This window comes from Hypomesus nipponensis, chromosome 13 (assembly GCF_054491055.1).
Source record: "Hypomesus nipponensis isolate SF chromosome 13, ASM5449105v1, whole genome shotgun sequence".
Taxonomy (NCBI): Eukaryota; Metazoa; Chordata; class Actinopteri; order Osmeriformes; family Osmeridae; genus Hypomesus; species Hypomesus nipponensis.
Window position 1 is genome coordinate 8,038,067 of NC_140373.1, and position 26,934 is coordinate 8,065,000.

The 26,934-nt window shown below is 44.5% G+C and overlaps 7 protein-coding genes and 2 non-coding genes across 10 annotated transcripts in view; all 9 read left to right on the forward strand.

The window, feature by feature from the left end:
- Positions 1-98: 98 nt before the first annotated feature.
- dmc1 (DNA meiotic recombinase 1) lies at positions 99-3,962 on the forward strand. Its single transcript, XM_084670007.1, has 13 exons — positions 99-294; positions 521-565; positions 731-877; positions 1,045-1,127; positions 1,245-1,297; positions 1,416-1,457; positions 1,640-1,712; positions 2,304-2,395; positions 2,478-2,551; positions 2,776-2,890; positions 3,087-3,147; positions 3,296-3,412; positions 3,548-3,962. Exons 1-13 carry the CDS (start codon positions 238-240, stop codon positions 3,615-3,617), a joined length of 1,029 nt encoding a protein of 342 aa, XP_084526133.1. The 5' UTR covers positions 99-237; the 3' UTR covers positions 3,618-3,962.
- Positions 3,963-4,243: 281 nt separating this feature from the next.
- Positions 4,244-11,242, forward strand: gspt1 (G1 to S phase transition 1). 2 transcript variants are annotated; one of them, XM_084670002.1, is made up of 14 exons: positions 4,244-4,673; positions 5,078-5,122; positions 5,892-6,200; positions 6,370-6,403; positions 6,520-6,597; positions 6,702-6,882; positions 7,286-7,440; positions 7,581-7,721; positions 8,173-8,266; positions 9,064-9,144; positions 9,607-9,780; positions 10,048-10,137; positions 10,290-10,458; positions 10,554-11,242. In XM_084670002.1, the coding sequence occupies exons 1-14, from the start codon at positions 4,475-4,477 to the stop codon at positions 10,604-10,606; spliced, it is 1,803 nt and encodes a 600-aa protein (XP_084526128.1). In that variant the 5' UTR covers positions 4,244-4,474; the 3' UTR covers positions 10,607-11,242. The 2 variants fall into 2 exon arrangements, with proteins under 2 accessions (XP_084526128.1, XP_084526129.1); XM_084670003.1 differs by lacking the exon at positions 5,078-5,122.
- Positions 11,243-11,361: 119 nt separating this feature from the next.
- rsl1d1 (ribosomal L1 domain containing 1) lies at positions 11,362-14,763 on the forward strand. The gene is made up of 9 exons (XM_084671171.1): positions 11,362-11,479; positions 11,832-11,968; positions 12,212-12,350; positions 12,751-12,899; positions 13,081-13,182; positions 13,560-13,653; positions 13,749-13,874; positions 14,015-14,137; positions 14,300-14,763. The coding sequence occupies exons 1-9, from the start codon at positions 11,438-11,440 to the stop codon at positions 14,444-14,446; spliced, it is 1,059 nt and encodes a 352-aa protein (XP_084527297.1). The 5' UTR covers positions 11,362-11,437; the 3' UTR covers positions 14,447-14,763.
- Positions 12,537-12,666, forward strand: LOC146259814 (small nucleolar RNA SNORA55). The gene has a single exon (XR_014729638.1). It is a non-coding gene; the product is annotated as a small nucleolar RNA SNORA55 (small nucleolar RNA).
- Positions 13,279-13,409, forward strand: LOC146259815 (small nucleolar RNA SNORA55). Its single transcript, XR_014729637.1, has one exon. It is a non-coding gene; the product is annotated as a small nucleolar RNA SNORA55 (small nucleolar RNA).
- An 853-nt stretch (positions 14,764-15,616) lies between the features above and the next one.
- LOC146259816 (phosphoinositide-interacting protein-like) lies at positions 15,617-15,961 on the forward strand. The gene has a single exon (XM_084670459.1). It carries the CDS (start codon positions 15,617-15,619, stop codon positions 15,959-15,961), a length of 345 nt encoding a protein of 114 aa, XP_084526585.1.
- A 380-nt stretch (positions 15,962-16,341) lies between these two features.
- Positions 16,342-17,733, forward strand: LOC146259817 (transmembrane protein 238-like). The gene has a single exon (XM_084670761.1). The coding sequence runs from the start codon at positions 16,465-16,467 to the stop codon at positions 16,981-16,983; it is 519 nt and encodes a 172-aa protein (XP_084526887.1). The 5' UTR covers positions 16,342-16,464; the 3' UTR covers positions 16,984-17,733.
- An 88-nt stretch (positions 17,734-17,821) lies between these two features.
- tnfrsf17 (TNF receptor superfamily member 17) lies at positions 17,822-19,325 on the forward strand. Its single transcript, XM_084670460.1, has 3 exons — positions 17,822-17,939; positions 18,231-18,374; positions 18,960-19,325. The coding sequence occupies exons 1-3, from the start codon at positions 17,822-17,824 to the stop codon at positions 19,244-19,246; spliced, it is 549 nt and encodes a 182-aa protein (XP_084526586.1). The 3' UTR covers positions 19,247-19,325.
- Positions 19,326-19,727: 402 nt separating this feature from the next.
- The window catches only part of snx29 (sorting nexin 29), a 48,573-nt gene continuing 41,366 nt past the window's right edge, over positions 19,728-26,934 (forward strand). The window contains 14 exon segments of the mRNA XM_084670654.1: positions 19,728-20,148; positions 20,765-20,829; positions 21,227-21,279; positions 21,370-21,494; positions 22,752-22,932; positions 23,116-23,186; positions 23,368-23,628; positions 23,866-24,120; positions 24,123-24,240; positions 24,369-24,487; positions 24,601-24,697; positions 24,862-24,944; positions 26,358-26,421; positions 26,635-26,763. Coding sequence (XP_084526780.1) covers positions 20,142-20,148; positions 20,765-20,829; positions 21,227-21,279; positions 21,370-21,494; positions 22,752-22,932; positions 23,116-23,186; positions 23,368-23,628; positions 23,866-24,120; positions 24,123-24,240; positions 24,369-24,487; positions 24,601-24,697; positions 24,862-24,944; positions 26,358-26,421; positions 26,635-26,763 — 1,628 coding nt within the window. The 5' untranslated portion in view covers positions 19,728-20,141.

A 26,934-nucleotide genomic window follows, 5' to 3' on the forward strand; every position in this document is an offset into this window, starting at 1 on the left:
TACATCTCTTTTTTGCAATCACTTGCACTGTTGATACATTGTTGTCATTAATTTAGTAACAACTGTAGCACGCGATACTACATAATTTCGCGCGTGATGGGCAATTAGGTTTCCCGCCAGCTGTACTGACACTCAACTGCTACCGTATTAACCAAGTTGGTGTAAAGATTTTAAGAAATTTGTCAAATTCAGTTACAATTATAAGGTTAAAAAAGTAACTCCACCTGCTATATCGCCATGAAAGCAGCCGAAGACCAAGTTGTGGAAGATGAAGGCGGCTACCAAGATGAAGAGGTTAGGCTAACCTAACCTAGCCAGGATAGCCTAGCCAGGATATGCTGATAGGGTAGCTATTGTACAGTAGCTAACTCTTACAGTACCCATTAGATTCTTATTAGTAAAACCAGTCACTACCTGATTTGCCACTGATTTTACGTTAGATGGGTAGAGTCAGATTATGCAATTTAATATTGTCAATTGTAAAATGAAAATGTTCTTTGACATACTTCTTTATCAACAGGACTCATTCTTCCAAGACATAGATCTTTTACAGAAACACGGAATTGTGAGTAGTAGTCTACCCAAGCACAGACCAGTTCCCCTAACCCATCATACACACAGTTCCTCTCACATAACTATCTTATCCCCCTCTTATTATCTTTAATTCTCACAGTGCCTGTTTCCAATTTCCTTTTCACCCCCCCCCACACACACACACCTTTCCCCACAGAATATGGCCGACATAAAGAAGCTAAAATCAGTGGGTATCTGCACAGTGAAGGGGATACAGATGACTACTCGTAGGAACCTATGCAATGTCAAGGGTCTCTCGGAGGCCAAGGTGGACAAGATCAAAGAGGCTGCTGGGAAAATGCTGGTGAGAGGTCCACCTCAAATTAAGCATGTTATAAAAGTTTCAAGTTTTAGATCTCATCACACATCTTTCTTTCCTTAATCTTTGAGGTTGAATCTGATCAAATGTGAAGAAGCTAGCCCAGAAGCATGCATAAGCAGTATAAATGTATTTGATCTTTCTTGTTGTAGACCAATGGATTCCTGACAGCATTTGAGTACAGCGCAAAGAGGAAACAAGTGTTTCACATTACGACTGGGAGTCTGGAGTTTGAGTTATGAGGCTTGAAGTTGTCAGCATGTCTGCTCAGAAACATATTTAAAAAATCACAATTTTAAATTGTGCAGGTGCTTTAATTTCAACACCTGATCTCCCTCTTGATTCTTTGCAGTAAACTCATTGGTGGAGGTATTGAGAGTATGGCTATCACTGAGGCATTTGGAGGTGAGCTTCAATGTCTGCTTTACTCCAACAAAATACTTTTAAGTGGACTTTGACATAGCTTGATCAGATTGAGCCTAGTTCGACTATCCTGCATTGTCACAGTTTTGCACCTTCTCAGAGTTCCGGACAGGCAAAACCCAGCTGTCTCACACTCTTTGTGGTAAGTCATTAAATTGGTGGGATAATAAGGGGTCAAACCATACTTAGGGATCTATCTATGTATGTATACTTCATCCTATTTCTCAAATCCTCTTGTCTCAAATGCTATTCAACATGAGTCAGCCAGACTGAGAAGTGAAGGTTGGTCTGGCAAGTCTGTTTAGCATGTCTTTGTCTCTCCAGTGACCGCCCAGCTACCAGGAGAGGACAGCTACACAGGAGGGAAGGTCATATTCATCGACACAGAAAACACCTTGTATCCTCTCCACAGCTGTACTCTGGTAGCCTGCTATTGCCAGACCAATTTGCAAGTAGTTTGGAATCCCCCAGTTCATTTTCGATTTCCATGGGGCATTTTCAACGGGTGCCGACCAAAATGCCTCTGGATGCAATGGGATAGACCTACAACCAATCAGAGCAACGAAATGTGTAACCTATCCCAAATCTTGTCTGAAGTAGTACAGCAAGTATATCTTTCTTATTAAAAAAATCATTAAGAGCAATTGCATATTGACAAGTTTGTTTAATAGTGGCGTGATAGTAAATTCAACAGACATCAATTGACATTAGCGACAGCCATCTTGATTGTTTACCCGCCCCATATTAGATCAACAGTAATGATTGGCCTGACCTGAACCAGGCCAGCTGGAAATTGTTTGAACAGAAGGGTAGCCAGATGTATGCCAGAGTAAATAAAACATGAGCACACCGATTTGACTGGTTCCAAAGGCTACTACACTGGACCTTTCACAGCCAATTGTAGGAGAGTAAAGGGTCTTTGGTGATGATTGGTTACATAACATGGCGTACGTTATCTTGTTTTTCCTAACTGAACTTGACCTGCCAGTCGACCAGACAGACTTAAGGACATAGCAGACAGGTTCAATGTGGACCATGATGCTGTTTTGGATAACGTGTTGTATGCTCGAGCCTACACCAGTAAGAACCCTCCTAGCTCATAAGCAAAACAACTGAAAACACACACACACGTGTAGTCTGAGTGTGTGTGACATCCATACAGGTGAACACCAGATGGAGCTGTTGGACTTTGTAGCTGCCAAGTTCCATGAGGAGGGGGGTGTCTTCAAACTTCTGGTATACACTATCACTTAAGCGTATATGTTTGTTCTCCAGTGTTGCTGTCAAGTTGGAAGATTTGATACTGGAGTTGTAAGAGAAGCAATGCCTCTCTGACTCTCCATTCAGTGTGCGGCTCAGGGCCTCTTTGTTCTCTCTCTTTTTGTTCACTACCCATGCAGACGAACCATCTCCCATTTTACTAATCATCTCCACCTCTCCCTCCATTGGTCTCCTCCCAGATCATAGACTCCATCATGGCCCTGTTCAGGGTAGACTTCTCTGGCCGAGGAGAGCTGGCGGAGAGGCAGCAGAAGCTAGCACAGATGCTCTCGCGCCTACAAAAGATTTCTGAAGGTCTGGACCAGTAGACAGGCAAACATTGTCTGATAATGTTTCACACCTGTGGGATAGAGTAAACAAGATTAAAAATAACGCCTTGCTGTTGTCACACAGTACTCAACAGGGACAAATCATCCTTGTGTGGGATTTATGGTTGAGTTTCCATTGGTAGAGACTGGTTTCCATTAACAATGTCATGTCATCACCCTAGAGTACAACGTGGCAGTGTTTGTGACCAATCAGATGACAGCTGACCCTGGGGCTGGAATGACGTAGGTGACATTTCCTCACTTAAGACTCAGATGACATAGAGATTAAAATACATAGCTCCACTCATTCTTAATTCCATGTTCGCATTTAGCAAATGTTCTAAACATTTCATAAATAGGAATAGTACAGGTTTTAGTTTTGTCTCATTAGGTTCCAAGCTGATCCAAAGAAGCCAATTGGAGGACACATCTTGGCTCATGCGTCCACCACACGTATAAGCTTAAGGAAAGGGCGGGGAGAGATGAGAATCGCTAAGATATTTGACAGGTAATCATTACTGAGCTTGTAGATGTCACGTTATCAAACTATTGGTGCACTTGTCTCTGTTAAGTACAAAGTGGGGTAGGCATGAACAGGCTACTTTCACACATGACTGTGCTCCGTTTCCTCCATGTCCTGCAGTCCTGATATGCCTGAGAATGAGGCCACCTTTGCCATCACTGCTGGAGGAGTAGCTGATGCTAAAGAGTGAGAGGAGGGATAGGATGCACTCGTAGATACACGTTAACACACAAACATATGCTTATACACACGTTACACACATTACACCATCATAACCCTTGACCCTCCATATTTGTTTATTTCACATCTGTTTTCAATTTGTTTAACTTATTTAAAACCCTTGTGCTGCTTTCGGGTCATTGTGACAAAAAGTCACATTGTGAAAAAGGTGCACCACAAGGAAGCACAAGGGATATTATTAAGTAACTGATAATGTTATGCTGTATTAATTAGTTTATTGGTATTTATTGACGTTATGAAGATATTGTAATGCTTTCTTAAATGTATTCTGATAAGGTGAATAAATTAAATGTGTAAGTAATCTAAAACATTGTCATCACCGCTGTAGTATTCTGGATTTGTTTCTGATGTTTTATGTCAATACTGTGTAGAATTTAGTTACCAAAACAAAAGCTTCATTATAGACATCGTTAGCTATAAAGACTGTACTTGGTTCTTTACTGTCTAAGCAAAATAATTGATAACATCAATATTAATGGATTAGTTCAAAACATCATCAATCCAAAGTCCAATAACACCACACATTCCAGAATTATAAGGAGAGAGCGAAGCCTGGCGGACAGTGCTGGAACTGACGGGAATGACACTAAACCACCTCTACTGCGTTCTGAGCAACCGGCACCGAATGCATGCCAAAACAAGGCTAAACAAAGCGATGGAAACTGCAGTCAACGTGAGAACGACAGTCTGAACATAACGCCAAACAAACACACCCAGAGTAAACATCTATCTCGTTGCTTTCGCCAGTGCATAGCCAGCTGACAGGCTATCCTATAAAGCTAGCTTGACGACTACAGGAGATCCGCGATGGACACGAGAGACACAGCCCCTGATTCGTGGGAGCTGGAAGAAGATGCCGAGGCCCCGGCTGCCGCGGAACTCCAGTCCGCTTTCGCCGCTCTCAACGTAAATGCCACGCCATTTGTCCCAAATGTGAACGCGGCGGTGTTTGTCCCGACTTTCCCACAAAGCAGTCCTGCAGAAACATCAGTGTCTGACGGTGACGGTAAGTTTCCGATCGTAGAAGTCAGCATCGGAATAACAGGATTTGACAGGGGTGACAGCTGGTAGTCCACTATGCTAGCCAGTTAGCTAGCCACCGGCTAGCCAACCAAGTTAGCCAACCAGTTAGCTAACTTGTAACTGTCCGTTCTTTGCTATGTGGCAGTACTGAATGGAAGTTTATCTTAATATACCGTAGCTAGTTAAGATGGCAACAATCGAACAAATATGAATGTAACATTCAGAGCAGAGTCTTAACGAACTATGACGGTACAATGTTTGAATATTTAAAGTCTAATAATAATACCAAGTTTAACAGTGAGTGACATTGTTTGGTCACACTGGACAGTAGTCATACAACATGCATGTCAGGTTAGATTTTCCTGGCATATGCATCTGTATTCACAGGTGCCGCAGATACAATTGCCTGTATGGAGGTGACAGAATCAGTTGGTATGTAGCCTGTCATTTTTGCTTTATAATGTACATCTAACCATTCCATACAGAAGGTCATTATAGTAGACTATGGAACTAGAGGAGATGTATGGACACTGCTTTGCTTCTCAAAAATCTTCCCAGACAGATATCAGGGCTACAACGGATTTCCAGATCTACATTGACTAAATTAGGTTCCCCTTAAACACTGTTTACTTCTCATTTCATCAGTTTGATAAATCTCCCTGCTTAGCTTCACTGTGCACTTGAGTGTACAGGGCCTACTACACAGGCCAGGCCTCCAGTCCAAACTGTGAGGTTTGGCAATTGTATGATGCAACACTAAAGGCCTGGTATCTTAAAATATACTTTTTCCCCTCTCTTCCACATGTGGAATCGGGCATGATATCAAGCTTCAGATGGGGCAGCTCCAAGACTATAATGTAACTTGAGGGTTTTTTTCGACTTTGTTCAGGAAGTATTGCAACAGAGTTGTGAGGTGCCATGTTGCAGCGTGCTGCCGGTGTTCAACTGCATATGTGCTGATGTCAGGTGTTCACATTTTGGCCAGAGTGCTGCTCACATCTACTCAAGTTACAGGCCTGATTTATCAGTCAGCCTGACACCTGCAACTTTAGCTTGCCAGGGAGGATCAGGAGAGTGAGACGAGAGACAGAGAAGGGATGTGGTAGAAAAAAGGAAAAAAGTGAAGGCCTGATTACAAATATGTTATTCTAGTGGTATAATCACCTTATTGGTTTAGAACTGATGCTGTCTGTCCCTCTAGCTCCTGTGGAAAACGGAGGCACGGAGACGGAGGTTATGGCAGAGCTTGTGGAGGAGGAGACCTGGGAGCAGAAGGAGGAGTCTGGGGACGCTGAGCCTGGAGGGGGTGGAGGAGGTGGAGGTGGAGGAGGAGGGTCTCAAGGGGCTGTGGAGGAGATACAGGGAAGGGGGGAGGAGGAAGAGGAGGAGGAGGAGGAGGAGGAGATGATGGAGGAGGAAGAGGAAGAAATGCCTATGCCCAAAGTAGCCCCCGCCCAACCGGACGCCCCCAAGAAAGAGCATGTCAACGTGGTGTTCATCGGTCATGTCGGTGAGTTCCCACTGCATGGTCTCTTCACCTGTACCTCATCTTTCTGTCTAGGAATTGTTTTCTATGGTGTAAATTGCTGTTGGACTTGTCTTTGAGAGCCAGTCCAGTTAGAGTCAAAGATAATCATACACAAATGTTTTATTCTTATAACAACTACCGTCTGTACCAGATGCTGGCAAATCAACAATCGGAGGACAGATCATGTAAGTCATTAGGCCTAAATGATATGGTTGGATTTTAATTACTACCTGAATTGAATTTATGGTAGATCTTCACAAACACATTCACATGTCAGTCTGGGATGATGTGTTGATGCTAGGTACCTGACAGGAATGGTGGAAAAAAGAACCTTAGAGAAGTATGAACGAGAGGCTAAAGAGAAGAACAGAGAGACATGGTGAGCTTGTCTTTGCTTAACACTTTTATTTTGAGATGTGTGCTGGTATTTTAAACAGAACATGGAACCCCTATGTCTGTGACATCAGCTGTCTCATCTCCCAGGTACCTGTCGTGGGCGCTGGATACCAACCAGGAGGAGAGAGACAAGGGCAAAACTGTGGAGGTGGGCAGGGCCTACTTTGAGACGGAGAAAAAGCACTTCACCATCCTGGACGCGCCCGGTCACAAGAGCTTTGTGCCCAACATGATTGGCGGGGCATCTCAGGCTGACTTGGCAGTCCTGGTGAGAGAGACTCACTTTTTCTATGCTGAGTCATTGTCGACTGCAGTAGGGACTAGCATAGTCCCGCAGGGTATTATCTGTTTTAAGACAGAACACAACACTGTGGCTCTACTAATGACGGTGTGGCAGGTTAAAACATGACTGCTTTTGTATGGGGCTTGTTGTGCCAGAGTAAAATCCATAAACCCGATAAATCTGTAAACCTTTTATTCAACACTGTTATTTAAATCTTGTGAATTAAGATGTCGCTGATCAATTAGCAACATTTATATTCAGCTAAGAAAACTGACACCTCTGAAACAATATGAAATATAAATGTTTCCTGGAATCCTGTAAATTATTGAAACAACATTAATTTACAGAATGGATTGTCTATAGCACTGTTATGCATACTTCCTTACAGGTTATCTCGGCCAGGAAAGGGGAGTTTGAGACAGGTTTTGAGAAGGGCGGCCAAACACGGGAGCATGCCATGCTGGCCAAAACAGCCGGAGTTAAACATCTAATTGTGCTTGTCAACAAGATGGATGACCCCACTGTCAACTGGAGCCTGGACAGGTGGGGTCAAGTTTAAGTGAAAACATTTAAAATGATTTAGGAAATGAATAGTTACTGAGTGATGCTACAGAATGCATACATAATGTTTTATGCTATTTCACTGCAATCTGAGCCAGCCCTCCCTCTGCTCCTTCCACTAGGTATGAGGAGTGTAAGGAGAAGCTGGTGCCCTTCCTGAAGAAGGTGGGCTTCAACCCAAAGAAGGACATCCACTTCATGCCCTGCTCTGGGCTTACAGGGGCCAATCTGAAGGACCCGGTGGAAGAGTGCCCTTGGTATACGTACGTATCTCCAATATGGATGGATCCTTTGTTGAATCCTGCATTGAGGCACATTGATTTATCATCAGTAGCATCCTGGAACAACATTTACTGGTTTACTGTATGTATACTCACTTCTACTCGTTATGCTTCTTAGAAATGGGTGCATTGTTCTCAGAAAGATCACACGACTATCAGAGATGAGCATCCCTGGTCAGACAGTCAGTTAGTTCACTCTTCATTGTCATAGCAGTCAACCAAACGAAGTAGTCTCCTCTGTCATAAAACAGACTGATATTTATGAAGCTGTTCACAGAACAGACAGCTATTTCCAACTGCCGCTAAGTAAAGATGATTAGAATCTATTCCAGGAGATTTATTTTGCTTCAGTAAAGGATTATAGAGGATTGTTTGGATTGATTCTCTCTTTCTCACTCTACCAAACTCTCCTCCCTTCCATCTCTCTCACTAGGGGCTTTCCATTCATCGCCCACTTGGACAGCTTGCCAAGCTTCACCAGACCCATGAACGGCCCAATCAGACTCCCCATCGTAGACAAGTATAAGGTGGGGAACCACATCCTAGCACAGTCTCCCAGTTCCATACTACTGACAGGCCCAATCAGACAGCCCTGATTCCTCTCTAGTACCGATTACATGCACAATTCCCATGCCCAGTCACTATATCATTTTAGCATTCATGAAAAAGTATGAATGTACTTATAAAACTGTATGGGGAATTACATTTTCACTTCCAAACCGTCAAATCCATGGAAACCAAGCTTTCAGAATTGTCGTTCCATGTCCAGCCCTCTTCCCTGTCTTGGTTCTTATCCTCTCAGAAAAGGCCCCATGGTCCTGGGTGTCCCTCCAAGATCCCCACATACATACACACACACACACATTCACACTCCAGCATCACTCAGCTCTTTGGCAGTAACTTCAGTAGTGTGTGGGTGTAGTTTTGGAGCCAGAGGAGAGATGGCTGGGAGGAGGGAAAGCTATGGAATTAAGATATGTTATAGCTTTCTCAGCAGGATTTTCACAGAGCTTAACACACACATACACACAAGCAGAAATACGGGTGCAAGTTGTTGTGTAAGGGTGTTATGAAAGCGAAGATCTCTAACTGGGGCCGATGTTCATTGGAGGTAATGAGATTACTGTGGTCCAGGTAATTGTAGACGCTGGTTAGGAGGATAGGCTAGTTGTTGCTCGGCAAGCTTCTAACTGCTACACAAGGGGATCAACAGACAAAAATTCTGCACTGCTACAGACATAAATTAAAGATCATGCAACCATATAGTCTGGGTTCTTAGATTTCTTTGAACCAATTAAGTAGGCTTTAATTTTGTGTTTTTCAGGACATGGGTACCGTGGTCCTGGGCAAGCTGGAGTCAGGCTCTATCAGCAAAGCTCAGCAGCTTATTATGATGCCTAACAGGGTAATACTACACACACACACACACATTGTCCATGGTGAAGCACTATCTTTTTCTGTGCATGGAAGACTCAAAAAAGACAAAATACATGCATTTGACACCATGAACATGCAGTAGTTCTACACATATAGTGTGGCCATGCAATGACAGTAACACACATAATACCTGTAATGATGTTGTGTAGTGGCCTGGAAGATTGGTCTTATTTGCATAATACATTTACATTACATTTAGTCATTTAGCAGACGCTCTTATCCAGAGCGACTTACAGTAAGTACAGGGACATTCCCCCCGAGGCAAGTAGGGTGAAGTGCCTTGCCCAAGGACACAGCAGGGAATTGATCCGGCAACCTTCTGATTACTAGCCCGACTCCCTCACCGCTCAGCCATCTGACTCCCTATCATAATGATACGGGGGAAACAGAGGGTTCCAGTAATGACACCCATTTGTAATGATTGCGCTAGCACACCGTGGAGGTGCTCAGTCTGCTGAGTGACGACGTGGAGACGGACGATGCCACCCCCGGGGAGAACCTCAAGCTGAGGCTGAAGGGCATCGAGGAGGAGGAGATCCTGCCTGGCTTCATCCTCTGCAACGCAGAGAACCTCTGCCACTCCGGACGCACCTTCGACGCCCAGGTAGGAGCGCTGACCAAGTGGAACAGGATTTTGTTTACCTCTACTGAGATTAGAGGACATTTGGTCCACCGAGGCCACAGAAAGTGTAGGGTTACCGTTGCTAATGAGGCCTTTGTGATGCAGTTACAGTATACATTGGCTTTGTTCTGTTTCCTAGCTCGTCCTTAACATACCAACAAACACGCATGTTTAAATGTGTGTTTTGGTATGTATTGTATTATACTATATTCTGAGCTGATTTGTCTGTTTTTGTCGTTTTGTTTCTAGATCGTCATCATTGAACACAAGTCCATTATCTGTCCAGGTTACAATGCAGTCTTACACATCCACACTTGTATTGAAGAAGTACAAATCACAGTAAGTCTCTTTAAATCACCACAAAAAAGCCCAGACACTAAATACCTTGCCTTGGTGGCCTCTGGTTATTTAAAAACAAAATATAAAGGACACAGACATGTATTTGTTTGTCTCCATTAATTGGCTTGACTGAAATGCTTCTCAATCTTTAGGCCTTAATCTGTCTGGTGGACAAGAAGACCGGGGAGAAGAGCAAAATGCGCCCCCGCTTTGTCAAACAGGACCAGGTGTGCATCGCCAGATTACGGGCAGCAGGAACCATCTGCTTGGAGACTTTCAAGGACTTCCCTCAGATGGGCAGGTTTACCCTCAGAGACGAAGGTAAGGGGGGGAAGACGTGCCAGAGAGAGAGAGAGTAAGTGAATGTGTGCGAGTGCCTGGATGTATTTGCTCACTGCCCTTCTATTTCCTTGCAGGTAAAACCATTGCTATAGGCAAGGTGTTGAAGCTGGTACCAGAGAAGGACTAAAAGACAGCAGCCTGGAGATCTGGAACGGGCGTTTTGATCGAGGAGAAAGCGGCAGACCCGACTAGCCACACTCTGTCTCTCTCTCTTACACACCGTTATCTATGGAGGGGGTGAGGAAGAGGAGAACACAAATGTGAAAGAAAAAAAGAAAGACTGAATCAGTTTTTATGAGGAACAATACTAATCGCAAGACCAGTCCAGTGTGTCAGCTTTCTCATATTGAGACCTCAGCTATGCCACTATTGTAGCTAACTAACGCCCTGTTTTCTGGCCAACCTCATGTTTAGCTGGCCCACATTTGTTTTGGAATGGATGCAGAGGTGCTTTGTTTGGAAATAGTGGTATTGATCTGATATTGTGTGTGGATCACAGTTAGTCTGTAATCATGATTTGCAAGTAAATCACTACATTGAAGAAAACAATGCCAAATGGACAATGTTTTGGTCATAATTACCCCCAACCAAAATCCTAATCGTGATCGACACACGCATTTCAAATACTTTATATGGATGCACTATGAAACATGACACTTAGATTGGTCATGCATTCACACACATACAAGACACTCATACACAAACACACAAACGTGTCATTTTCAGTGAACAACAATGAAAATAAAATAAATTGATAAAACGACTCTGTGTATGTAATTTTTTTTTACCGTTATAATTGTATATTTTGTTTATAGCTAGACGTTCGTTCGTTTTGGGGTAAACGCTTGTCAATTGTGTCAATGGCTTGTTTTTAAATAAAGTTGGGATAGTTCAAATGGTTTAATGACGTAGGAACAACTGCGCATGCGACGGTATACATACACGTGAAGCAAGCGGCATGGCAGAAAAAGTCGAAGATGTGGTCCTGGACCAGGCGCAGGTAAAAACTTCAGTTCCAGGAAAAAAATGAAATGTCGTTCTATGTAGCTGAATCTAACAATACAGACTTTATAAGAATGCTTGCGATGTATTGACATTCCGGTTCATTTTAACTACACTGGGATGTTGGCTAGCTCCCGCTAGGCTAGTTAGCTAAGGTTAACTAGCTGGACGAATGGTCTTGACTAGAACAGCTAGCTTGCAAACTAATAGTTGTCCAGTAGGTTTATCAGTTGAGTATCCAATTTGCAGTGCCACCCAGTAACATTTAGGGCTGTCTTAGAAGTCGTGCAAGGTTAACAATTTGATAAATAATGCCTCACGTGTCATGTTTTACTGCGTGTCTCGCCCAGGTTAAGAAAGCTGTCCAGGCGCTACAGGCGTTCATGAAGACCACGTCCACCCAGGACACTCTTTTGGAGGAAAGCCATCAGTTCTCCCTACTCTTCACCCTCTGGAAGATCCCTAAACAGGCCCAATCCATTCGCATGTGAGACCCAGCCTTATCCTCCTAGTCCAAGGCTTTGTGTACCTAACTCAATGTAGATGGTTCACATAACTGTATGGTTTACGGCTAATACACAAGCGTCTGACACTTGTCAAACAATTTTCCACAATGTATTTGTAATTGAAGTGTCTCAGTGTGATATGGAAGGCATATCACGTAGTTCATCTTAAAATGACAATTTCAAATACTGTCCATACTGACCCATACTTTGTTGTAATTCTCCAGTCCCCTGCCTCATGGTATTCGCTCAGATGTAGATGAAGTGTGCCTGTTCACCCGAGACGAGCCCAAAATGACCTCTGATCAGACCCAGCGGTTCTACAAGAAGCTGCTGGAGGAGAGGGGTGTCAAGAACATCACAGAGGTACTAGTGCAACACACAGTTGGAGTTTCATCTACCACTGCATAATAAGCCTAAATGCTCCCAAAGCAGTAACATTACAATGCAGGGTGTATGTTGTATTTCATAAAGTCTGAATCTGTAGTTTGTACTTTCTCACACTACTTGGGGAGATGAAAACTTTGGTATGTATTGATAACTTTAACAGCAGCACCCCAGCAAACCCTGTCCTCCAGTGTCAGTGTTGGACATGGGCAATGCCGGTGCCACAGAGACTCAAAGTATATCCAGATGGACCTCCCTCTACAGTGGAGCCTGTCTCTACAACTTTGAAACAAAGCATGTTTATTCGTATTTTTTTAATAAAATGACGTAGCAGACAGGGTTATAGACGACATGTTGTTTTTCTTCGTGTCCTGTCCAGGTGATTCCGTATAAGGTGTTGAAGACAGAGTACAAGCCATATGAGGCCAAGCGCAAGCTGCTGGGGAACTTTGAGATGTTCCTTTCTGATGACCGTATCCGCCGCCTGCTGCCCTCCCACCTTGGCAAACACTTCTATGAAAGGAAGAAGTGAGTCAAACTTCAGCTGTGTTACCATGTATACACCCATGTTAACGTGGTTATGTTTGTATATTCTTGCATCCTGTAATCAGGAGACAGATTTGCTTGTGAACGGAAAGTTGAATGATGGGACACATTGTTCCTCAATGGAATACAATACTCTGTATAATGACTTGTTTTCTCTAAATAGGGATCCTCTATCAGTGAACCTGCAGAGCAAGCATTTGGCCAGAGACATCCAGAGACTGATCCAGGGCTCCAGCATGAAGGTGTCCAAGAAGGGCAGCTGCTGGTGAGCCGTCACACTGCTCCTGGTCACTGGAGACACAACTTGAACACAGACATGAATGTTACCCACACTGTTTATCTTACAACAGTTCCATAAGCAGCACCCCAGCAAACCCTGTCCTCCAGTGTCAGTGTTGGACATGGGCAATGCCGGTGCCACAGAGACTCAAAGTATATCCAGATGGACCTCCCTCTTCCAGTGGAGCCTGTCTCTACAACTTTGAAACAGTCGTAATCAAGCAGTTTTGTAACATGAAACTATGGAGGTCTTTTCTCTTGTTTTTTACAGAAAGATAAATTAAAAGTTCTTCTGTTGTGCCCTCCGAGCTCAGATCATGTAACCAATCCTTTTGTAATGTGTTTTTCTTGTCATTATTGTAGCATGGCTCGCGTGGCCCACTCTGGGATGACCACGGAGGAGGTGACAGAGAACATTGAGGCCACAGTCAGCACAGTCGTCAACAAAATACGCCTGGTGAGTTCCAAGCCAACATTTGCCACGTGAATGGGTATCACCACCCGTCCTTAACATTTTGGATGGAGAGTGAACTGATGCCCTTTTTTCCGCAGAAAGGAAAGGTGATCAAGGTCATCCACCTGAAGAGCCAATCCTCTGTGGCTCTGCCCATCTACACGTCTGATCTTAGTCATCTGACTATAATAGAGGATGCACAGAGGGAAGCCAGGAAGGCCAAGGTGTGTGAGGCTAAAATAATCGAGAGAGATGGTGCATATTGTTGTATCTGTGTGTGCATAAGGGAGAGACTGTGACTGGAAGTGTTTGAGCCTACCTTATTCTCCTACTGATAACCGTGTGTTTTTCTGTGTGGCTTTAGAAGGCCTCCAGCAAGCTGAAGAGAGCCAGGAAGCAGAAGACGTCCACAGAGAAGACTGAAGCAGAGGAGGAAATTCCAGAGCTGGTTCCCATAGTAACGCCCAGCAAGAAGGCCAAACTGCAGGTCAGTGTCGCTCATCTAAAGTCAGTCTGAAGCTGATTTATATTATTGCATACAGAGAAAACGATGTTCCCGTGTTGAGTACAAAAATGTTACAGTGCATAGATTGACAGGTTATTTTACCTACAACTACAATGGTTGAAATCTTTCCTCTCTCCCCCATAGACACCACCCCAAAAAAAGAAAGTACTGGAAAAGGTACCTAAACCTCCAGTAGGGAAGAAAGGACAGAAAGCTAAAGCCAAGCTGGCCAAGAAGAAGGGTACCAGACCCCCTTCCCAGAAAATCAAAAGGAAGGTGGTCAAATCCTAATGTTTGTCTCTGTCCCCCTTTCCCTCGCTCGTTATGAACTTTGTACCATAAAGATTAAAATGATGTCAAGGATGCTGACATTTGTTAAGTCGACTCCCAGGACTGGTTATAAAGATTAAACATAATGGTGTTGTGTCTAGTCTTTTCAAGGCTCCAGTATCCATGAAAGCCACAAATGAAAATCATACAGCTTTGTTGAAACAGAGCAAATAACGAAAGGTCATTTGTGTCCCAACGTTTCTGGTAAATAAATAGTTGTTTTTTCAAAACATCTTTTGTATAATTCCAGGTTGTATATTAAAGGATGCTAAAACATTTTTTATGTGTGTGATGTATTCTATATCTTGGCTCCATCCATTAATTTCCATCTATTACCAACCATTCATTGTATGCTGTGTGGTGCTAGCCTTTTTCCACCCCTACCTATTGAGGCATTGTGTTGTACTACGTAGGGCTGCGTTAGCCTTGAGGTGTGTTTACCCTCAGACCAGTCAGCAGAGCCTGGCTGGGTCAGATGACTCTATTGTCAGTGAGGATCATAACGTGCCTGTACACCTGCTGCCTTCCTGCTTCAACAAGGTAGTGTTTGTTTAGAATTTGTATTCATCTAGATTTGTAATTGATATTCTGAAAGCTTTTTCTAAAGTACCACAGCCATAATGGCTTGCAGAAGTATGACAGACGGCTGAAGTCAGTTTGGTGGTGATACGAGTGTAGATGGTGGCTATTGTTGATGACTGATGTTTCTACACCAGTGGTCATTTGAGACCAGACACAAGCAGGTGGTCTGTATTCATTGGCCCCTCCTACTCCAAGTCTATGTTGACAGTGAGGCTGGCTGGAATATCCTGGGTTGAAAGTAAACTGAGGTTAGGTACGATAGAGGTAAACACTGAGCAACTGTCGACCACAGACTCAACTACAACTATTTTAAACTCCTATCTTGACAACTGGTAGATGTGAATATCGATGCGTCAGTAATACATCTAGCCAATGAGCATCAACTGAAGGACAAACAGGATGTAATGAATGCTAACCTGCACGGTACTTGTAGATTGGATGTTGTCTTTATTTACGTTTTATTGTTTTTGGAATAAAATCCGCCCCTCCTGCAGCAAAAGGGGCCAGACAGAAAAGGTGCGGTCCTTCTTCAGAACAGAACCTGTCAGGATGACTTCAGAAGACACTGCCCTGCACACAGACCTCATCGGATCCCAACATTCTACTGGCAGAACCGTCTCTCCAACTCCAGAACCCCCCCGCTGGACCTACTTTCATAAGCCCATCATCGTCATGGTGATGGGGGGCCTGATGTCTGGTGTGGGGGCTGTTCTGTTTCTGCTCCACTACCTGGGAGTGACAGAGACACCCCACGCCACCGCCCCTGCTTGTCTGTCCATCGGGCTGATGTTTGTGGTGGTGGGGCTGGTCTGGGTTCCCATCCTCAAGGAGAAACTCAGACGGACAGGCCTGGGGGCCTGCAGGGCTAGGGAAGGTTCTAATAGCAGTGTGTGACATGTAAATACTGGGAGAATTTTCCTGACACAGATGAGCCCTGTTGGCTAAATATAAATGAAGATTCATTTTAATCTGTAAGCTGGAACTACCCTGACACATGGAATCACTATAGTGGAACGTAGAAGACGTTGTATCAGACCATTAATAATCCTGATTGTGATATAATGAGTAGGCTAATGCAAGGTCATAAGATTGAGGGTTGATTAATAAAATGCGATCTCACTTATTTTTATCCTTCTGAGATTACTTCGGAAAGACATGTAATAATATATGATAAACTTTTATAGGCGAAATTTCATATATCTCCCACGAGTTGGTGAACTTTGAACAGTTTTACAATAATCTTTTGTACGCATCTCTGCAAGTGCTAACTCGCGTCTCTGCTCCATGCGCCAGGATTCTGGATCAACAATTCCCCCTCAGCAATTGGAAATTACCCCTCACAACTTTAGGAAATCAAAAGTAACTTCTAAAGAGGTGTTTTTCATTAGGACTACATCATGGCGGGTGTACCGGAGACAGTAATTGAGAGGAGGTTTCGGGGAGTTGGCCGCTGCAAGTGCGCTTTTTGGTTTGCTGTGGCGCACGACATACTTGGGGCGTTAATACTTCTGACAGGGGTGTTTGCAGGATTCTTCATTCACGATTTGTTCATCTACGCCGGTGCCGTTGTCATTTTCCTGAGCCTAATCTGGTGGGTGTTCTGGTACTCAGGGAACATCGAGGTTCCTCCAGAGGAACTTGAGGACGACGTTGGCATGGTCAAACTAAAAAACCGAGGAATTAGCGGAGTGGTCAGAAAAGTGTCTGACCGCCTCACCAACGGAATAAGAAACTCTTTCAGAAGAAATGGAAGGGCCAATGGAGAGGGTACCGGGCCCATGACAACGCCACCGCCTTTGAAGGAGAGTAACTCAACCGCTACTCAACAGGATCCAGCACTGTCGCTCTCGATTATAAACGAGAACACCAGAGCTGGTCATTCAAACGAATTTGTCAGGGAGACCCTGGCTGTATAATTGGATGTCTAGGCCTGTTCATGGGACTATACATGAATTGGACAAGATGCTAAACGTGCATGAAATAATGATGAAAGATCATTGTAGATTGTACATTTGTGACTTTTTATGGTAGATCCTTCTCTTTAGAATGCCCAATTACACTAAAAAGGGAATGTAAGTGTTTGCCTTGTTGGTAATGATTAAGCAACATCAAGGTCTTCTCTGAACAGGATCCATATGTCATCTTATCTGATAGATAAACAAGTAGACTTTGCACATGTCACTGATGGTTGAAAATATGATGACTGCAATGTGTAAGATACACGTTGGAGTGTCATCTGTTTTCTGAGTGTTTCTTGGAATTTAGCATAATAGACACTCGAAATTGCTTGACTGAACTGAATTACAGCAAATGTGTAATAATTAGTTTATTTGTACAATAGTTGTTAATATCACAATTTAAACAGAAGAAATGTAGGTGCATGTTTTTCATCGACTATTTAAGTAAAACAGTGTTGTACTTGAAGAATGTAATTTCTCAAGACTGTTCATTTATCCATGAGTGAACTCAAAGTATGTGATGGTTAGTAATATGGATGCACACATAAGGGTCTAGTTCCTCTCCTTATGAAATATCACCAGTTTCTTTTGGGGCACAGGGACTTCCCCTAAGATATTTACATATTCCTAAATCTGTAATAAAACACTGAGTCTGTCAGAAAACAAGCCATGAACTGGAAAGTACATCCTTTGAGGAGCCAGTTTAAGTTCAGGTTATGGTTCAGATATCATAATTCAGGGTCTATTGTTCAGGTGATCCTATCATTGTAGTTGCACTGTACAGTGTAGGCCAGTGATGTCTGAGAGAGAATGTGGCCAGGGTTTGTACTATGACGGCCTGGTTGAGGAGTGTCAGCACTGCTTTCACAGATGCACCTCTCCGCCCAGAGTATGCTCCAAATACTGCTCATTGTGTAAGTACAGTACTCATTTATATTGCTGAAGGTTGATCTGAGTATTTAGGGTAAAAAAAAAAATTGTAATCCAGAATGAAATCATCTAATTTCAATTCTCTTTGGCACTCACACATTAACAAACATCTATAGATTTTGTGTATTTAACATTTGTAAAAAATAACATTTACCAACTGTTTTATATCCAGTGATCTATACAGTGATATTTTCAACAATCATTATTTATGCATATGCCTTATGTATTCCTCTGTCCTGAATGTATTGCCAATATGTATTTCTGCTGTTCCACAGCATCAGAAAGCAAAGCCCCAGAGAGCCTAAACGTGCGATTAATTCTGATGTGGCTCTTCGTGTTCATGTTGGTCTTCTGCACTCTCATTCTGCTTCTGCAAATGCTGAGGAAGAAGTCATGCAGGTTGTTTCATAAAAATAAAGGTAATACAATACATAATACAGACGTAATACAGACATACAGTCCAATATAGAATAGGCAAATCAAACTTAAGTGAAAGTTTGAAACCCTTTAAGATATCAATGTATAATTAATTAAATAATGCCAACCAGACTACACTCCACCTCAAGCTAAATATTTGAAACATGTCCCAGGTGGTCTCAGAAAAGAATGGGAAAATACATATTGATAAGTGGTTTGTTGTCATCTCCCTTCACATGACATCAGCTAAAAATATCTTATAATAGCCTGACTGACTCAGTATTGCTGTCTCTGATTCCCCCTGTCACTTATGGTATCATGAGTGGTTCAGCCTTGACTACCCATGCATGAGATATCTGCATAAAACAATGACACACATTGATGCTGTTGTGAAAGCCTTTTCCCACTAGCATCTTAAAATGATGAATGTGTATGATTATTGGAAGCGTAATCCTGGAGTGCACATGCCAACTTCCACTTCAAAGAACACAACCTCAAGAAGATAACACAAAGCATATTGTACATGTTGTGAACTCTTGTAAAACAGCTGATGCTATCTCTAAGTCCCATACTGTTATTTCCCTCAGTATCTAAACCAGGGGGAGCACAACAGTGTTCAGATGTGGACGGCCGCCCTGATAGCGCTGGGCAGAGAAAGGACGTGGATGGAAACACTGTGAGGAGTTGGATGGGAGTAGAAGTCGACCGCCAGACCCAGTGCAACTCTAGCCTGCCTGTCCCATCCACGGAGGAGGGCGTTACCATACTGGTCACTACCAAGACTGTGCAGAACTTTGATGATTATAGCAGCTACTCAGAGCATGGCACAGATGAGGAGGAGACTGGATGGTGGTGGAGGGCTGGCATTGTGTAGCTGGAGATAAAGCACACGTGGTATGTGCATATGAAATGTTAACTGTGCGGGTGCAACCCCCCCTCACACACACTCAAACACTCAAACACTCGAACACACACACACGCACACACACACACGCACGCACACACACACACACACTCACACACACACACACACACACACACACACACACACACACACACACACACACACACACACACACACACATACACATATATAGCCCCATCCTATGGCCCCATCCATGGCTATCTTGTTGTTATTATCAGTGACCTATGCACTTTGTAAAGCTCTCTCTTGGAAGTCGTTTTGGATAAAAACGTCTGCTAAATGAATACATGTAAATGTAAATCCATGTTCCTGCAAGATTAACCTCCTTCACACAGGCACACATACACGCAACAGCGACTACAGAGGATCGTAAATGAACTACAGATCCCGCATCACTCCAACCAAATCATATGACTCCGTTGTGCCTTGTCATGTGACCAACAGCTCCTGTGCCGTTTCGCTTTCTGCTGTGACCGAGAAGTGTCACATTTATTTACAATTTTTTCCTGCATTTGCATAGTATAAGTAGAAAAGATCGTAGAATGATGGTTCGATAACCCTCATCTTCATCCCGGTTTGTTTGCTATATGTTTTATCTGCCTATGTTACTGTTAATGACCAGCAGCAGGCCTCAACCATGATAGCAACTCAAGGGTCCCCGCGGCTGTGTTTATGAACCGGAGTATTATTGGCTCTTAGTTCGGAATACAGGGTTCGTTACCAAAGTAATGATTTGGCCAAGACATCCGATTACACGAATAATTTAACCCGTACCCTGACGCGTGGTGGCAAGAAGTCATTAACTAGTTTTGCATGTCAACACAAAAGGACTTCGACTGTTATAATGAACGGTGAGTTGTAGAAACACATGTGTTTGAACTTTGATAACAAACTAAATGTTAAGTTTTGCCAGATTTTCCCTAGCAGTAGGCTACAAGGGCAACGCCTCGTGTGTATTCAACCGTGAATGTCATTTTACATTCTCGCTACAGTCTGTAGCGAGAAGGCTGCTGTCTGTTTCCCTCGCCAATCGAATTATTTCACGACTGTGGAGCTAGGGAAGGATCAAGAAATACGTTGTGCAACTGTCATTAAGAGGCCAGCTGTTGATGTTGTATTGGAGTGAAAAATGACTTTGTTCCTCATAGTTCTGTATGATAGTGTATGTGAAATAAAATCGTATAATTATACACTAATAGTTTCTTTGTTGGTACCAAAACACAACACTGCATGAATGTTTACTTGAATGAATAACAAAATGATGATCTCTTTATAACCTCCGTGTTTCAAAAACTGATAGTGACTTAGCCAGGCCAATATCATGTCACATACATCCCCATGGCATTCATATTTTACCTTATGTCAATCTCTTCTTTAGAAATGACATGTGTACCTTAGTGGTGTGTCTCTTAAATATTGGCTGCTGGCCTCTCCTTCACGTCCATGCTTCTGTGCTTTCTTCTTCAGGCACACCTCTTAATGACACCAAGAGACAGCACCTTCTGGAAAGGCTGTTGGATGCTGTCAAACAGGTAGACATATTTTTTGTCAAACACACAGATGCTGGATGTTGTTAATGTTATTATACTTTGATATAGATATTCTCATTCCAATTCTTTACTTCACATACTTTCAGCTCTCGAGGCAGTGAATTTAGGGGAATACATGGATACGAGTTTGTTGTAGTCCTAATCATGAGTTAAGATGCTTTAATCATGTTATGAAGCTATTAAAGTAGGTGAAACAGTGAGCCATATTTTATGCCATTGTTTTATTCATCTCGGTAATACACCATTACCAAAGTCTTGTTTGTTTTCTTGTTGGATGTCGTGCTTACAGTAGACTCACCCCTCTCTCAACATGGCAGACTGCTTTGGAGGAAGTGAATTCCTGCTGCTTATTACTAACCTGTTCTTCATATCTCCGCAGTGTCAAATCCGCTTTGGGGGACGGAAAGAGATTGCTTCTGATTCAGACAGCAGGTCAGTGCCTGTGCATGCGTGTGGGTGTGTGTTTTGCAAATGGTCATTGTACCAACACCTGTGTGTGTGTGTGTGTGTGTGTGCTTGCAGGGTAATATGTCTGTGTGCCCAGTTTGAAGCAGTGCTCCAGCATGGTCTGAGGAAGAGCAGGGGCCTGGCTCTCACTGCTGCTGCCCTCAAACAAGTGGCCGGATTCTCCAGCAAGACTGAAGCAGGTACTGGATAAACACACATGTCCGACAGACAACCATGTAAGTGTTGTTTGTGGATAGTAGGAATAGATTACAACACACGTGGAAGGTGAGTAGACTGAGGGGCCGTCGTTGAGCCCATAACTAGCAAGAGTTATACGAGCCATGGACCTTAATGAGAGTCACAGGAAACAGGTGCTGGAGGGAGAAACCAGGTGCTATGAAACTAGAAGGTTATGCAACATTTATAGTCAAAAAAGCCACAAAGGAATATCCTCTCTCTTTCTCTGTCAGTTAGGCACCTGCTGTGCTCTCAATGTGGTGCGTATCTTACTCACTGATTGGTGTGGAGAAGGCAGAGTGGTTTTGAGAGATGGCTCAGTTTCCTAACCAAATATGTTTTTAGACTAGTTGTTGACTGCCACTGTTAACTGGGTTTAAAAGGATAATTGAAGTAAATGAATAATACTTTATGACATTTTAGAAAGCCTTAGTGTATACTGGTTCTCCCAGCCATCATCATGAAGCTAAAACATGCACACTTCCAGAGAAACACAGCTGCATTATTCCGACACATTCTTCCCAGACCCCACTGATAATAATATGCTAAACAGCAGACCTCTATGCCACATTTTCTCTCTAATTACAATGGCTTTGCAAACTTTAGTGGAAACAGACTCCAACACTGTCTTGCAAGTTGGGTGTGATTGAAAAAAAGTGTATGAACGGAGAGTTGAAGTGTTTAACTTGTCACTAGATGTGGTGAGATGACTGTGTGTGTGTAGTTGAATTTATGAGGAAATAAATTTGCAATTAGTCATGACCCATGAGGTGGTGAGGTCTGTGTGACACTCTCAGGGGAACTGCTGCAAGATACTTCCTGCTCCTTTCACACTTCTGGCCTTCAAATGGAAATGTTCTCCACACTAATAATTCTATAACAACATGGTCTACTCTGCTTTCTCAACTTTGTTCTAATAGTGTACACTGATGCATAATAATCTCCATCCCTCTCTCATCCTCTCTCTCTCTCTCTCTCTCTCTCTCTCTCTCTCTCTCTCTCTCTCTCTCTCTCTCTCTCTCTCTCTCTCTCTCTCTCTCTCTCTCTCTCTCTCTCTCTCTCTCTCTCTCTCTCTCTCTCTCTCTCTCTCTCTCTCTCTCTCTCTCTCTCTCTCTCTCTCTCTCTCTCTCTCTCTCTCTCTCTCTCTCTCTCTCTCTCTCTCTCTCCACCTCCTCTGCTGCTCCCCTCGTTCGTCCCTCCCCGCGCCCCTCCTCTTCCAGAATTGACGTTCTGGTTCTATGTGAAGGAGCACCTGAACCGCCACGAGCTGCAGAGGTTCTACTCCCTGCGCAACATCTCCTCAGAGCTGGGCCGTGGCCGGGCCTGGCTGCGCTGTGCCCTCAACGAGCACTCCCTGGAGAGATACCTGCACACACTGCTCTCTGACACAACACGCCTCAGGTTGGATGCTTGTGGGCGTGTGTCTCGTGTGTGTGCATGCTTGTGGTGGTTGTGTGATTGCAAAGCCTGTTTCGTCCTCAATTCAGGCAGTGTGAGCGACACCTTGAACAATGCGTTGGTGTGTTGTTTGAGCTCTGTGTGTGTGTTATTTCGTCATTTGTCCCCTTCACATGTGATGTCCAGCACCTACTATGAAGACTGGGCCTTTATCCTGGACGAGGAGCGAGCCAGCATGCTGCCCACGATGGCTGCAGGTCAGTGCTTTTGTTGTGTGTTATTATGAGCATGGTGGACCAATACCATGGGAGGTGAACATTGGCTGGGTATCATTACTGTTTTAACATCATATCTTAGTCCTAATTTCTTCATAGGTTCTTAGACTTAGTCACGATGCGTCAGGACCAGTCATCATGTCCCCCTCTCCTCCCTCCCCAGGCCTGAACTCTATTCTGTTTGCCATCAACATCGACAACATGGACCTGAACGGGGGGGTGACCCGGCCTGGGGGCTCCTCCGTGTCCCACCTGCTGAAGGAGTCCACCCAGGGCATAGGGAGCTTGTGGAAGGAGTCTACCCAGGGAGTGAGCTCTCTTCTCAGGGAGATCAGCACTGCCACAGCCGTGGTGCCCGGCTTCTCCCCGCGCCCCGATGGATCCTCCGACCCACTGCCTGTTCTGCCACGCAGCGCCTCTGCAGGTAGGGAGGGGGAACTGCACCTGAGACAATGGAAGGGTGTGGTGAGGGCAAGCTTGCTACCATGTGCAACATGGCTAGAAATTCCAGACTGTTCCTTGACTCTGATCACCAACATTCTGATATAACTGCTCTTCTTATCCTTGGTGTTCTGCTGGACTTTCTCCATGTACAATTTGTATGTCGCCTTGGATAAAAGCATCTGCTAAATGAATCAAAAGTAAATGCTGTCTACCACAGACTCTGGCCTGAGGAAGGAGCGGCGGAGGAAGAAGAAGATCACCAACATCATCTCGTTTGATGACGACCTGGACGGAGGGGCTGAGGATGAGGAGGAAGGGGAGGACGAGGCGGGGAGGATGAGCACGAGAACGACTCCCACCGCCCCCCAGGGGAGTGTGGAGGAGGCTGTGGATCCACTGGAGCCTGCCTTCTCCCTCTTTTCTGCGCACAATGGGCTCTCCGAGCCTGGGATTGTCAGCTGGGCTGGATCCCCCCTCCCTCCAGAACTCCACTGCCAGACACCAAGAGTGTTGATAATGAGGAAGAGGAGGAGGAGGAGGAGGAAGTGGAGGTTTACAAGAGCAGAGCAGACACACAACCCATCACTGAACAGTGAGTTTGTTTTTTTACCAATGAGAATGGTCACTAGTTCAAGATTTGAAGTTGATTGGTTGATCTCATACATGGTTGCTGATGCTCTAGCCTCCTGCCTTTGGGCTTGTGTGTTCTTTGCTCCACAGAGTGGTGGTGGGCAGCCTGTCCAGCGTGTCCACGTGGAGCCCCCTGCAGGTCATGACTGAACATGACATCTCGGACATCCTGATCCCAGTCACATCCACTGACACCTACCATCAAGCAGGTGGTCATCCCCCTCCAGCACTGGACAACACACCAGCCTCTAGCAACCTCACACTCCATGTGATTGACTGATTAGTTGATTGAATACTTGTTTCACATTCCATTTGGTTTCAGCCAGCTCTCTGGAGGACATAGTAACACTTCCTGTCAAGGCCCCGCCCCCAGCCCTACCTGTCTCTAGTGACTGCAGTGTGTCTCAGCTACAGTTCAGGTACCTCACCAGTCCATGGGCTTGACCAATCTGGAAATGGATCTTAAATATTAGAAACCAATGTGCTTCATCACAGTATTTTCATGTTTCTGTTAGTTACATTGTTGGTTTGTTATTGCTTCTAACATTGGTTCTGCTATCTATTCATTTCCTGGTGTGACCAGTATGGAGTCCAGTCCGCCAGCCCATAAAGCCCAACTCTCCAGTGTGCTGTCCACGCCAGGTCTGCCAGAGTCTATGACAGTGGGTGAGTCCCTGCCCTGCCTCACCCTGCCCTGCCTCACCCTGCCCTGCCTCACCCTGCCCTGCCTCACCCTGCCCTGCCTCACCCTGCTCTGCCTCACCCTGCCCAGCCCAGCCCAGCCTCACCCTACCCTTTCAGTGTCTCATGGGCCCATATCTTTCTCTGTCAGTGGGAGAGTTGGTATGTACCAAGCAACAGTTCTTTATCTGTACACCAGATGGCACTGTTGGTTCAGTGTGTTTTAAGCCTGTAGACGTATTACATCTCTCACTCTGACCAGGGTAGCAGACAGGAGTGTGCTTAGAAAACTGGAAAACTGTCTATTCTGACTATGTTTGTCCATGGAAACACAGACCCTGCAATATCAGTTGCTGGCTACCCTTTTTCTGCCACATATGTTATATATTCTGGGATGTTCTGCTCCCCTTGTTCTTACACCTAGAGCGTGATCTGTTGAATTTCCCTCGGCTTACCAGAAGGTTAGCCTCTCCGCTCACCCTTATGCTAAGGGTGTGTGGGTGTGTGTGTGTGTGTGTGTGTGTGTGTGTGGTAACTAAGCACTGTGTCTTAGCCACACATTTCCCCAGATAAAGGGATTATTTACAGACTCACACAAGACAAGAGGAGCATAGGTGTGTGTGTGCTTGTGTTTGTCTGTCGTGTACAATGTTCAACCCATAAATGAGCGTGAGTATTATAATTACCCTCTTCTCCAGTGCTGTCACCTCCCTGGACTGGCTTCTGCTTCAGCTCTTCACCCTTTCTCAAGGTTTTGGAATTATGTTAGAGGACCTTAAAGGGTTTGTGTGAATATTTCTGTAATAATCCCTATTACTTGAGCTAAGACTTTTCCCTAGAAGGGTGTAGACGTGTGTGTTGTAAGTAGGGATTTGGTAAAAAAAGAAAAGAAAAACATAATCCTAAAAAATAATTTAAGGAACCTCCTCACAGTAAGAGCTGAAATAGCCACCATTGTTCATGTCCACGGGCTAGGATAAAGCATGCATGTAGACAGTTGTCTCTATGTTGCTAATGGAGTGTGTATGTGCATGAATAATTGTGTGCTTGATTGTATGTATGGCTCACGCATGTGTGTGCCTCCCATGGTGAACACGTGGTCGTAATATTTTATTCCTGGAACACTGAACTGTGAACGACGTCCTGGGGAAAATGTGAATCCTCCGGCGATGCCGCGTCACCTTCATCATTATCATCATCATCATCATTGTCAGCGTCACACTCACAATAAACGGTTATCCTTCTGTCCCTTCTCCCCTGCATGTCACCCCCCCGCCCTCTCTCTTCCTCGTCTCCCCGTCCCTCCTCCCCACCATTCCCCCTCTTCCTCCTCTCCACCACGCTGTGTTCTCAGTGTGGGGCTTTCCCAGTAGAGGTAACATTCTGTCTCCTCCTCAGTGGAGCTTCGGCAGGCCATCGTAGCCATGATGAACCGGAAGGACGAGCTGGAGGAGCAGAACACGTGAGTCGTCCCCCCCCCCCCCCCCGCCGCCAGTCCTGCCTCTCCCCTCTCTCCTCCCAGCTGGAACGAACCTTTACAGCTTAATGAAAACAACACTCTCACAACCAGTGACTCACAATAGTATCTGCTGGTAGATGGATCCCTAAAAGACAAGTCCTCGGTCGGGAGAGCGAGAGGTGTGTGTGTGTGTCTAACAGCGCTGTGTGGTTGCAGGTCCCTGCGCAGCCTCCTGGATGGGGAGATGGAGTACTCTGCGGGGCTGAGGCAGGAGACAGACAGCCTGGGGAGACGCCTGGAGGAGCTGGAGGATAGACACACAGTCAAGGTCCAAGCTCTAGCCAGGTTTGGGAGGAGAACACACACACATAAACACACACACACATCCATACCCATATAAACACACACACATCCACAGGATTTACTGCACAGCAGAGTTTGTAGATTGACGTTCAGCCAGTCAGCCTATTGTGCCCAGTTTAAACCATGCAGGTTTAAGGTTTGCGGTCAGCTGGT

Excerpts from the sequence above, each read along its gene's own strand:
- gspt1 (XM_084670002.1), top strand. The coding sequence starts at position 4,475 with ATGGACACGAGAGACACAGCCCCTGATTCGTGGGAGCTGGAAGAAGAT. Across the intron at positions 10,138-10,289 it reads TTGAAGAAGTACAAATCACA|GCCTTAATCTGTCTGGTGGA; the intron begins GTAAGTCTCTTT and ends CTCAATCTTTAG. Across the intron at positions 10,459-10,553 it reads GTTTACCCTCAGAGACGAAG|GTAAAACCATTGCTATAGGC; the intron begins GTAAGGGGGGGA and ends ATTTCCTTGCAG.
- dmc1 (XM_084670007.1), top strand. The coding sequence starts at position 238 with ATGAAAGCAGCCGAAGACCAAGTTGTGGAAGATGAAGGCGGCTACCAA. Across the intron at positions 1,458-1,639 it reads GCTGTCTCACACTCTTTGTG|TGACCGCCCAGCTACCAGGA; the intron begins GTAAGTCATTAA and ends TTGTCTCTCCAG. Across the intron at positions 2,396-2,477 it reads GTATGCTCGAGCCTACACCA|GTGAACACCAGATGGAGCTG; the intron begins GTAAGAACCCTC and ends ACATCCATACAG.
- LOC146259816 (XM_084670459.1), top strand. The coding sequence starts at position 15,617 with ATGACTTCAGAAGACACTGCCCTGCACACAGACCTCATCGGATCCCAA.
- tnfrsf17 (XM_084670460.1), top strand. The coding sequence starts at position 17,822 with ATGTCTGAGAGAGAATGTGGCCAGGGTTTGTACTATGACGGCCTGGTT. Across the intron at positions 17,940-18,230 it reads CTCCAAATACTGCTCATTGT|CATCAGAAAGCAAAGCCCCA; the intron begins GTAAGTACAGTA and ends GCTGTTCCACAG. Across the intron at positions 18,375-18,959 it reads GTTGTTTCATAAAAATAAAG|TATCTAAACCAGGGGGAGCA; the intron begins GTAATACAATAC and ends TATTTCCCTCAG.
- LOC146259817 (XM_084670761.1), top strand. The coding sequence starts at position 16,465 with ATGGCGGGTGTACCGGAGACAGTAATTGAGAGGAGGTTTCGGGGAGTT.
- rsl1d1 (XM_084671171.1), top strand. The coding sequence starts at position 11,438 with ATGGCAGAAAAAGTCGAAGATGTGGTCCTGGACCAGGCGCAG. Across the intron at positions 11,969-12,211 it reads CAGGCCCAATCCATTCGCAT|TCCCCTGCCTCATGGTATTC; the intron begins GTGAGACCCAGC and ends GTAATTCTCCAG. Across the intron at positions 13,875-14,014 it reads GGGAAGCCAGGAAGGCCAAG|AAGGCCTCCAGCAAGCTGAA; the intron begins GTGTGTGAGGCT and ends GTGTGGCTTTAG.